Source organism: Dasypus novemcinctus, chromosome X, assembly GCF_030445035.2.
Source record: "Dasypus novemcinctus isolate mDasNov1 chromosome X, mDasNov1.1.hap2, whole genome shotgun sequence".
Taxonomy (NCBI): Eukaryota; Metazoa; Chordata; class Mammalia; order Cingulata; family Dasypodidae; genus Dasypus; species Dasypus novemcinctus.
The window spans coordinates 80,552,829-80,565,224 of NC_080704.1; the positions used below are offsets into that span (position 1 = coordinate 80,552,829).

General features: G+C 40.4%; 1 protein-coding gene across 3 annotated transcripts in view; it reads right to left on the bottom strand.

Moving 5' to 3' along the window:
- The window catches only part of HDAC8 (histone deacetylase 8), a 427,306-nt gene that overhangs the window by 287,206 nt on the left and 127,704 nt on the right, over positions 1-12,396 (bottom strand). For all 3 annotated transcript variants that reach the window (XM_058290947.2, XM_058290948.2, XM_058290949.2), the window contains exons 6-7: positions 7,503-7,580; positions 6,830-6,938 (exon numbers count right to left, since the gene is read on the bottom strand). In XM_058290947.2, the coding sequence (XP_058146930.1) occupies positions 6,830-6,938; positions 7,503-7,580 (187 nt within the window). The remainder of the gene's footprint in view (positions 1-6,829; positions 6,939-7,502; positions 7,581-12,396) is intronic.

Genomic DNA, 12,396 nt, shown 5'->3' on the forward strand with positions numbered 1-12,396 from the left:
CACATGATGGAATATTATGCAGCTGTAAGAAGAAATGAAGTTGTAAAGCATATTATAACATGGATGAAACAAGAGGACATTATGTTTAGTGAAGCAAGCCAGACACAAAAGGACAAATGCTGTATGAGAGTGCTACTAAAAACAAAATATATTGCTTAATTTCATAGGGTTAATAACTTGAATATGGGTAAACAGAAAATAGAATGAAGTTAGAGAATGGAAAGCTGAGGGTTAACTTGGGCAGAATTGGTAAAAAGGATGTGATTTAATCTTCGGAAACGAATAGAAAAGGTAAAGCCAAACATAATGTAGTAACTAGCTGTACTATTATGTAGGTATGAGAGTGGTTTAATGGGAAAGTCTAAGATCATGTATATTACCAAAAGGAAAGCTAAAAAAATGTAACATGGAACTGTATAACATAGTAAAACCACATGTGAAATATGAATATGGGTAAAATTGCATATATAAGATCATCATTTTTTGAAACTGAGCAAATGTATGCTAATACTACAAAATGTTAATATCAGACAAAAAAAAAGCTAAGTAAAAGAAACCAGACACAAAGTATTACATATTGTTTGATTCCATTTATATAAAATGTAAATATAAATCAGTTTATAAAGATGAAATTAGATTATGTAGGGCTGGGGAAAGACTGCTAAGGGGTGTGGAGTTTTTCATTTTGGAGTAATGAAATCATTCTAAACTTTTTTGTGGTTATGAATGCACAACATTTTGATTATACTAATAGCCACTGATTATATAATTTGGATAGATTGTATGGTATGTGAATATATCTTAATAAATCTGCTTAATAAACAAATAAATAATTGTACAAGAATAGGCAGAAATAGCAGCTATGTACAGCAGGGGAAGCACAGAGAAATTGAGAGATGAAGACTTTTCTTGTTTTTTATTATTATTATTGAAATAATGAAAATGCTCTAATAATGACTGAAGTGATGAATGCACAGCTACGTGGTTATACCAAATACCATTGATTCTACATTTTGGATGAATTCTATGTTTTATTAATATGTATCAGTAAAACTGATTTGTTTAAAAAGATGCTTTTTTTCCTCCATAATGTTGATCTGTCAACATCAGTGTATGTATTCATATACATATACATGATATATATATATATATAAATTTCCTATGAGATTCTATACTAATAATCAGATATTTAGTAGAGAATGCTTTATGGCTGTTAGGGTTGTAAAATAATAGGGAGGATATAAACTAAGAAGTATAAGCACACCTCTGAATTTCTTCATTTAAAGTAAGCATAGTCATGAAAAGTCACAGTGGGCAAGTTGTTTGGTCATTTTGCAAGACTTGAGGTCTTTTTTTCTTTTTTTAAAGATTTATTTATTTATTTAATTCCACCCCAACCCCCCACCCCCGGCTGTCTTCTCTGTGTTTATTTTCTGCGTCTTGTTTCTTTGTCCGCTTCTGTTGTCGTCAGCCACGGGAAGTGTGGGCAGCGCCATTCTTGGGCAGGCTGCACTTTCTTTCGCGCTGGGCGGCTCTCCTTACGGCACGCACTTCTTGCGCATGGGGCTCCCCTACACGGGGGATACCCCTGCGTGGCAGGGTACTCCTTGCGTGCATCAGCACTGCGCATGGGCCAGCTCCACACGGGTCAAGGAGGCCCGGGGTTTGAACCGCGGACCTCCCATGTGGTAGACGGACGCTCAAACCACTGGGCCAAGTCTGTTTCCCAAGACTTGAGGTCTTTAAGCAGTGCCCAACTATTTATCAAAACCTCCCTTGATCTTTATCTGTCCAGGTATTGGTTCTTTTGAGAGCTAAAGAGACCCACGGGTTCTATGGTCATGGCAGATGGGGTTCACTGCCATGTCAGTTGGCCCTTCTTTGGAGCCAGTGTTTCTGCGTGATGGAACTGGAGTCAGATGGGATCTCTTTTCACAAGACTTTCATGCTACTTTACTGGAATTGTAGTTGGTGTTGGGATTTAAGATATATTTAGGGGATTTGAATCTCTGGACTGACAATATGATAGTCATGCCCTGAACCTCAACAGACTTCAACTCCTACACTCTGATTTGTTGGACTTACCCCACTCAGCTAACATGGAGTTGAAGAATGTCAACCACCACACCATGGAGCCTAGAGTGCCTACAACTGAAAGCAGGAGGATTGCATCCAGTATCCATGTGGAATCTAAGCCTCCTCTTGACATAGATATGCAATGGACACAACCAATCCAATGTCCACAGAGAAAATGTGGCATTGGTGTGGGAAGGGTGGCCATGGTGGCTGCTGGGTGTGGGGAATGGGAGGAAGAGATGAGATGTGGAGGCGTTTTCAGGACTTGGAGTTGTCCTGGGTGGTGCTTCATGGACAATTACAGGACATTGTAGATCCCCCCAGTGCCCACTGGATGGAACGTGGGAGTGTGTGGGCTATGATGTGGACTATTAACTATGAGGTGCAGCGATGCCCAGAGATGTACTTACCAAATGCAATGGATGTGTCATGATGATGGGAGAGAGTGTTGCTGTGGGGGGAGTGGGGGGTGGGGGCGGTGGGGTTGAATGGGACTTCATATTTTTTGAATGTAATATTTTTTAAAAAATGAATAAAAAAAAAAACCTCCCTTGAACCAGCAGCAAGGAAGTACTTTTCCCCCACAGTCCTTAACTTATAAATGCTCCCAAAGTCATCAACACAGTGTTTTAAGTAATAGTCTAAGCATTATTAAGACTCTTTTATATGGCATTAAAACACAATTAGAGAACAAAAAGGTTAGACTTGGGTAAAGCAGTATTTCCCTTTCAAACAACATAGCTTGGGAAATAGCAAACCTTCTCTTTATGAAAACAGCCTCACTCTCCCACCAAACTTTGTGTGTATGTGTGTGTATGGAAGGGGGGTGCTTCAGGTAGGTGCAAAAACAATATAATATAACTCCATCATCTCTATATTGTGACCATCAGGAGGAGGTTTGATTACAAGAGCAATGTTGATGGTCGTTTGAGCTACTTAAAACAGGATTCTACTTGCAATACCAACTCTAGTAATTTCCATGGAAATTATGGGAAGCTTTTGGGAATCAGTGATCCTTGCCCTTCTAAATTAGTATTGAATGACCTAAAGAGATCTGACAGTGAAACTGTTTTTTACATAAAATGTAATCCAAGGTCTTTTGGCATCTTTTTCATGTAAAGATTCCATATCTGTTTAAAAAAAAATAGAAACTCTAAGCCAATTTTTTTATAAAGGGGTATGCTCAACCTTAAGATGAAACCATTAAGTTGCCGCATGACTAGCTGGCAAAGTAAAAAAAGGTTATGGGGGAAGCAGATGTGGCTCAAGCGATAGAGCTCCTGCTTACCACACGGGAGATTCTGGGTTTGGTTCCAGTGCCTCCTGGAGATGAGCAAAAGAGTGAGGTGGAGTGATGGGCAGGCATGGCGAGCTGACACAAGATGACGTAACAAGGAGACACAAAGAGGAAAGACAGTGAGACACAACAAAGCAGGGAGCTGAGGTAGTTCAAGTGAACGAGCACCTCTCTTCCACATGGGAGGTTCAAGATTTGGTTCATGGTGCCTCCTAAAGAGAAGACAAGCAAGACACAGAGAGCACACAGCAAATGGACATAGAGAGGAGACAGTGAGCCCAAACAATGGGGGGGGGGAGGAGGAGGAATAAATTAAAAAAACATATGGAAAGGAAAAAAAAAGAAAAATAGCAGACGTGAACCCTACAAGGAGTGGCAATTCAGTAGCAAACTAGAAATTGGGTGGCAAAACAAAAATTAGTGTCTTGTATGTGAACCAGTAATAAGAGGTCTTTTATATATCATAAGTAAGAAATAAACCAGAGAACCAGTAGGATAATGGAACAAAAAGGATGGAAAGAGAGAGCAATTATACTGAATGACTTTTTGAAATGAGTAAGCCTTTCCTATATCTAATTTATCTTTTAAGGTAGGCAAATGTGTCAGAGGTACTAATGGCAAAGGGACAGGAGGCTCTGGTTCCAAGTCACAAACTAGATGTAGTCATAAGCATGACTGGGACCTAAGTGACATAGTTACCAGGGCTGGCCCTTCACAAAATTGTTTAGTTGGCAAAGAAAATTTATTTTTTTGTACCCCTTTCCCTCCACTGCTCCACTACCCAATTCCCGATCCTATGAATACTCAGGATACTCAAGCTCTAACCCTTTTAAAATTTCCCATCAAGAAAAGTTTTGTTAAGCCCTACATCTATAACAGAGGGGTGGTAAGTAGGAGAGGTTGTCTCTATATTGCATTTTAAGCTCTATTTCTAATTGCAGAATAAAAATATGTGTTTCCTGTTAAGGGAAAACATTCAGGTATTAGTCCAACAAACAGGAGAGAAGTTTGGGGCACAAAGCCTTCCTGGCTTCCTTAGAATCATAAGTGACTTCCCATAACACCCTAACTAGATTTGACTTTTGAAGAAAATCAAAGGAAAAAAAAATTGCACCTCGAATAAAAATCTGTAACCTGTTATTCTATATGACCACTGTGTGGATTGCCAGTGTTACTCCACAGGGAAAAAGGGCCCTAGGATCTGTATACTGATGAGTGTCTGGGTTCTTTAGAAGGTAAGTTGGAAGAATCTTTAATAAAAGCTAGCATCCTGTACACAGTAGCCATCAAGCTACTGGATTTGGGGGTGTGGGCTGAGGATGGGTTTTTTTTTAAAGATTTATTTTTATTTATTTCTCTCTCCTTCCCCCTTTTCCCCCATTGTCAGTTCTCTGTGTCCATTCACTCTGTGTTCTTCTGTGTGCACTTGCATGCTTGTCAGTGGCACTGGGAATCTATGTCTCCTTTTTGTTGTGTCATCTTGTTGTGTCAGCTCTTTGTGTGTGTGGCAAAACTCCTGGGCAGGCTGTGCTTTTTTCACATGGGGCAGCTCTCCTTATGGGGCGCACTCCTCGTGCATGGGGCTCCTCTATGCAGGGGATACCCCTGCGTGACATGGCACTCCTTCCGTGCATCTGCACTGTGCGTGGGCCAGCTCATCACACGGGTCAGGAGGCCCTGGGTTTAAACCCTGGACCTCCCACATGGTAGGTGAATGCTCTATCCATTGAGCCAAATCCGCTTCCCCATCATGGTTTTTGTAAAGGGAAATCATATGTAATCTTCTATGGATATTTTCCTTGGGGGCTAAACTAACTTAAAATGCTTCTGATTAAGTTTAATACCAAAACTGTTCTTAAAATGAATTACATGAGATTTAAAATATTTTTTATCATGTAGTAGGTTTATGGGGAAAAAAAGAAAATAAGGGGAAATACAGAGATTTTTCTGACTGTAGAAGGATAAACAGCAGAGTTCCTCAGGGGTGGGTACTGGGAAATCCTGAAGTCTGTGGATGATACTAAGCTTTTCCAGGCAGTAAAATGCCAAATTAGTGGGGATCAAGAAAGATCTCAGGAGGTTTTATGATTGGCAGATGAGCTTCAATAGGAGTATATGTAAGGTGATCCTTTTTGGGAGGGCCAGATACCAGAATATAATTATACCTGCAGAATCATCAGTGCTGACCTTTCAATTAAGACTCAGAAAAGAGCTCTAGGAAGTACTGTGGACAACACACTGAAGAGAACAAGCTAGTTTCCTGCTATGGTGAAAAAGGGCAATAAAATTTTGGGGAACTATCAAGAAGGGGATTGAAAGGAAAACAAAATTTTCCTCCTTTTACATAAAACTATAGGACATCTTTGTTGGTAAAATTACATATGCAGCTCTGATCTGCACATCTCAAAAGGACAGAACAGAGTCTCAGGGAAACAATGAAGAGCAATTAAAACCATCAATGGCAAGCTCCAAAAAATAAGGCCTTTTCAGTCTGAAAATAATACAGCAGTAGCCAAGGGACATTATCAAAATCTAAAATCGTGAAAAGGATAAGTGCTGCTGCATGACGACTTGGCTCACCAAATCTCTTGAGCTAAAAATCACCTCTGAAGCATAAATTTTATTTATACAATTGCCAGTGATGATGGCCAGTGCAGGCTCCATTGGGAAGTCCCTGTTTCCATCAGAGGGTGGGAGAAATCAGAGCTAAATGGGGGAGGGATCAAAAGCACCTCAATCCTCATTACATACCTTAAGAAAATTTGTTGACATTCTGACTTCTAGTTAGACTCACTTTCTCTGCTGCCATTTTCAGCAGTGAATTTGTACCTGATCAAACTCAATTTTTATGAATATGAGCCCCTCCCCCAACCCAATATGTAGGGCTTTTTAGTCCTAGTCTACGCATTAGCACCAAGCTGTATGCCTACAAGTGACTGTAATTTAGTCCTTAACCATTGTGTAAAAAGAAGAGATTTCTGACTCCAGCTTTAACACAATAGATAGAACTCAAGAACATATAATAAAGAATTACAGTCACCTCTCTAATAGTCATACTGCTAGAGAGAAGCACAGATCTCAATAGCAGAAAACTGAAATGTACCCTTCCAGACTAATGAAATCACCTACAAGCAGATTTCTTTAGCTAGGAAAGTAGTAGACAAAGGATTCCATGAGGAAGCTTGAAAGTTCTGCTCTTGGGATAGCCTTAATTACACTGGGTATCATGTAAGGTCAAACCAGGAGCATGGCTGTGGCCCAGCCACTTGGTTCTCTCAAACAGGGGATGGCTACCCAATCAAATAAGCACAATGAACAGTGTACAAAAGCTCTGTGGGTATATAGTGGTTTTCTTTTTAAAATTTTTCCTTGAAAACAAGATTCTGTGAGATTGAGGGCCATTTCATCCTAGAGAAAGGCAATCAACTTGTTCCTGGCTCAGCGTTATGGCTGTACCTTTCACAGATGTGGTAATACTTCTCATCCTGTATACCATCCTGAATGGGTACATTTACACTGTAGTACCGTCCCTTCCCTAGGCCAACATCAGACATATCACCTGTTCCTGTAAAAGAGAGAAGAGAAGCACCATGATCAGTTCTTAAGAACATGAGAACTAGAAAACTTGAAGTAGGAGTCTCTGACAGGAATTCAGAAGACCAAAAAAGAACTTGTAGAGTACAATTTAATTAGGAGATTTCTAAGAATTGAAATTAAGAAAAATATCATGGAAAAATAACTGCTATAAAGAATGTTGGGAAAGCAGGAAAACCACAAGGAAACAGAAAAACTTTGGTTTCTATATTGCAGGATCAAATTAAAAAGAGAGAGATTAACTCCTTTGCTCGACTTTTCATGATTCTTAGGTAGGCATGATATTAATATATCACTGCAATTATTAGGATTTTAGGAGTTACATGGGATAGGTGTAAGTGAGCTGTCTGTGACAGTCCATAAAAATCACTGTGAAAAAGAAACAACTTTATATTTCTCATGTCCTTATCACCTCAAATGACCTGGGTTAAAATTTTGCATAGTATGGAATTATCCAAATATAAGATATAAGAAATAAAAAGACAATTGTTCTATTTATTCCTCAAATGTAATACATAACACACAGATCACTTGCCTGGGAAAAATCCTGGGGAGAATTTGTGTAGAGACACGGTCATAACTTTGGAGGTGAAACTGAAGGCATCTTCCACACCTACCAAAGAAAGAAACATCAGAAGAATCACTTCATATATGAAACTCATCTTTTCAACAGCTGAAATCCTAGAAAACAGCTGTGGGAGAAGATGAGAAGGTAGCAGTAATAAAGCTAACAGAGCTGGGAAATAAAAGGAGCAAAAAGCTCTGTTCTTTGATCTCTGTAATTACAAGATGAGATTGACCAAGTGAAATTTTGGGGTTCCTTCTCAAATTCATGGCAAACTATAGCTGGATTTCTCCTTTCCAAGCAATGAAGTATCTGTGCTCTCTTTGACAATCTATTTGAAAGGTGGGGAATGGCTAGAAATTAGAATTGAGGCATTATCAACAGAACTGAATAGAGGAAGATATCACTATCTTGGAAGTTTTGTTTTGTTTTTGTTTTAGTAGTTCTAGTTAAATTCTTGGAATTTTTTCAAAGAAGACAATGTGGCAACACTTTGAAAAATATGACTAATATAAACATTAGGCATTATATAGTGAAAATATAATTATAAAGTGTGTGTCTAAATACAGATTTAATTATAAATGCAGATTACACAAAGTCCCTTGTATACATCTTTCTGGCTAAAAGATGGAAGCTGAAAATAGCCCTGGTCTTGTTCCTTAATAGCAGCTTTATTATTTATTATTTAAGTCTCCAGACTTAAAAAGCATGGAGAAATACAGGCAGAAAAAAAATTTTCCAGATAGGGGCCTTCTTTCCCTCTTTCCATTTAACCAGAGTCAGAGAACGAATAGAGGCATGGGAAATAAAAGATGGGATTTAAAGTAACCCTCACAGGCCCCTCTTTATATAAATACACACATTGCCCACTTTCACACCTTTCCTCCCCAGATCACGTGTAGATATACTATATTTAGATATCAGTCTGTAAAATGGAAGAAATATTAGCAAATTTATGTACTATCCTCTCTTGTACTTTGAACAAAGAAATTGTCTGTGTTTACTTAATGCTTTCAGTCTTCATTAAAGGCCAACAGAGACCTTAAAAAATAGTAACTGTAGTTGTATATCACAAGTATGTTTGAATTTCCCAAGCCTTACGTTTTGCTGTAGGGAGGCAATTAAATCCAGTTAAAAGCCCCAGGCATGAAGCATGAAGTAAATAAAACAAAACAAAATAAATTAAAAGAGGATTTCAACTTAGAAACTGAGGTATAAACAAGGATAAGTGATAAAAATCCTGATTACCCATCCAGAAAGGTTGTACCAATTTATTTGATCAATTATGTATGAGTTCACATTTCCCCACACCATGACTAGCACTGGGTATTATTATTCTTTTTAATCTTAGTCAATGTCATAGGAAAAAAAGAATGGTTTCATTTTAATTTGCATTCCTCAGAGTAATAGGGTGTTGAGCAACTTTTCATATCTGTAGTGGCCATCTGTATTTCTTCTTATAGGAAATACCATTAGGCATTGTTATAAAATCACACTTAAATAAACATAGACAGACATAGACAGGTGGAGGGGATGGGGCATGGTGGGAAAGAGAAGATAGTTAGGTAGATGAAAGATGAAGCTAGGATTGGAGTGGTTGGTGAAGCTACTACATGATGCCAGTTATGGAATCATGGAAGATTTAAAATAAACCAAATGTGTAAGGGTTTGGGGATGGGGTAGGGGTCAATGGAAGGGAGGTGTTGAAGAGGGGAAATTAACTGAAATGAAACACACCATAAAAGTTGGATAAAACAGGAAACGCTAAATGGTATAGAAGTAACATTGCAAATAAAAAGACCAATTTCAGCGGATAGTCTTATTTCATTCTTATATGGTTTAAGAGACTTGATTTTATTCTTGAACTCTGATACTAATAATTTGAATTTTACAGTCATTCGTTCATTCATTCAAAACATATTTTACTGAACCACAATTATATGTATAGGCACTGTTTGTGCAAGGCATTGCATAAGACTGAAAGAAAGTAAACAACATGATCCCTGTTCTTGAGGAACTTAAAACATTTTATGAGAAGACATAGACACATTAAAAAATAACTAACAATTGAGGACAATATGTAATTAAATATCAAGTCAGGAACATGAACAATATAAGACTTGAGAGGATGGAGAGAATACTTGGGCTGGAGTGTTACGGGCAAACCAGCAACTGTTGGAACTTGAGCTAATGGGTACTATTTGGAGATGAAAAGGGGAGGGAAGTTAGGAAAAGGTGAAACAAGGTCAGGAAGGTGGGAATAAGTGAGATATGTCTGGGGATCATTGAGTAGAGTAGCCTGGAGTGTAAGTAGTGAGAGATAAAGCTGGAAAGATGAGGTGAGGCCAATTTGAGGCAGGTCTTGAAAAATGGGTAAAGAGTAGCAATTTTTCATCAAAGACCACTATTTCTAAAACCATGGTCTGTGGAACAATTGGATGTTATTAAAATGTTGATTCCCAGGTTCCACACCAGACCTACTAAATCTGAGTATCATGGCCAAAGAAACTGCGTTTTAAAATAAACTAGCTCCTTGGGTCATCCTGAAGCACCCTTAAGTCTATAGGCAAATCCCTGGCTTATAGAACCATTGCTATAGGCCAGGGGTCAACAAACTAAATGTCCAGATAGTAAATATTTTAGGTTTTGTGAACTACATATGGTCTTTATTGCATATATTTCTTTTTCCTTTACAATCCTTTGAAAAATGTAAAAACCATTTTTGGTTTGCTGGTCATACAAAAACAAACCATAGATCAAAGGCCAATTCCTGCTACAGGTAATAAGGAGCCTCTGAAGGTTTTTGAGCAAGGTTGTGTTTTGCATCGGCTGAGTATTCAGTTATTCAGTGAACATGGTTCTCAAAGTAGTATGCTGGCTGTTTTTATCCTCCTCCTCTCTTTTCTCTGTGACCTTTAATTTTCTGCCACTGTTACATGATGTTCTCCATCCAAGCAATGCTCCCTGGGGAGGTTTCCACACAATTTCTTCTTTTTCTGTTTTTGCAGCAGAACTGACCTTAACCTGAGCTATATACTGTTCTTTTCCTCTCTTATATGACAAGGCTGTGCTAGTTTATCTCCAGCTGGGAACAGGGAAGCAGTAATCACTGATGTAAGAGAGGAGTGGAGAATACCTTTACCCAATAATTTACTAGATAAGTGTTTCTAGATCAATGGAAATATGTGTCACAGACAGGATATATGAAAGAAACAGAATGTGGGCAATTGTCACAAAAGCTCTACATTCTAGATGGAAAGTAGAGAGGAGGGTTGGCTAAGTCCTCACAGTGGAGTCTTCTGAGAGGGAATAAATGGATTAAAGCAAATCGTCAGAAATTCTGCTGCTATTAAAAGTTAGGGATACAGAATGGAGGAATAAAATATGGATTAGAGTGGACTTACTTATATTCTACTATAAAACTATTATGACTACTAATGGAAGAAAGTGTATCATTGACGGGGAGAGTGGCCACAGTAGTTGCTGAGGGCAGGGAGAGGGAAGGAGAGACGTGATGTGGGGGCATTTTTGGGACTTGGAAGTTGTCCTAAATGATATTGTAGGGTCAGATGCTGGACATTATATATCCTGCCATAACCCACTGAATGTACTGGGGGAGAGTGTGAACTACAGAGTAATCTATTATCCATGTGGTGCAGCAGTGCTCCAGAATGTGTTTGCCGAGTGCGATGAGTGTGCCATAATGATGGGGGAGGTTGTTGGTGTGGGAGGAGTGGGGTGGGGGGATGGGAGGTATATGGGAACCTCTCATGTTTTCTATAATGTAACCTCTTTTGTAATGTATGTATCTTCAAAAAAATACAATTTACAAAAATGATGGGGGTGGGGGAGTGGGGTGTGGGTTATATGGAAACCTCATGTTTTTTTAATGTAATGTTCTATGTGATCTATAAACTTTAATTTTAAAAGTTTTATTAAAAAAATAAAAATTAGGGAGGATACCCTGAGTTTGTGCCGGACTCTGCTGCGGCTTGCTCGGTCGGTAGAGGTGGGGTCTGGCTGCGGACGAGGGGTCGGTCCCGCTTGGGACGAGGGGTTGGTCCGGCAGCAGACGAGGGGTCGGTCTCACAGGGGTTGCGCGGTTCGGCTGACGGGGCCGCCCGGCGAAGCCGGCGACGAAGGGGTCACCCGGAGAAGCAGGCGACGAAGGGGTCACCCGGAGAAGCAGGCGACGAACTGGGGACAAGGGAGGCCAGGCCCTTGTCGGGGGCTCTCAGGACTGAAGGGCGCACGGCAGAAGAACTACCGCGGAGACAAGGTAAACACGCAAGTCCACTTTATTGAGGGAGAGGCAACAGTTTTATAGGGGCTGGGGAAGGCTGATTGGTCGAAGCCACGCCCTGTTCTGATTGGTTGCCGGTGAAAGGTCAGTGGGCGGTACTGGACGGGGGAGGGGTGGTGATTAGGGATTGGCTGTTGCTGTTGCTGGGGGAAGTGGCAGGGTTTAGTGATTGGTGGCTGCTGTTGCTGGGGTAGAGGGCAGACTGGAGTTTCCCGCCCACGCCTGGCTGTTGCTGCTGTCGGGGGAAGGGAAAAGGGCAGACTGGATTTTTCTGCCCACGCCTGGCTGTTGCTGCTGTCGGGGGAGGGGAAAAGGGCAGACTGGAATTTTCCACCCTGCGCCTGCGCAGGGAGAAAGAAGAAGAAGGGTGCCGCCCCACAGGCATCGTGTGGCGCCATCCGGGAGGAGGGGCGGCCGCGGAAGCCTGGCTGCCGAGAAGGGGAGACCCGGGGGCACTCTGCGCCCATGCCGAGCTCCCTTCAGGGGTGGCGGTGAGTCCGACCAGCCACCCTATTATGGGGGCAGCGGCTTGGCCTGCTGCGGCCGCTCCCCCGCCAGGCC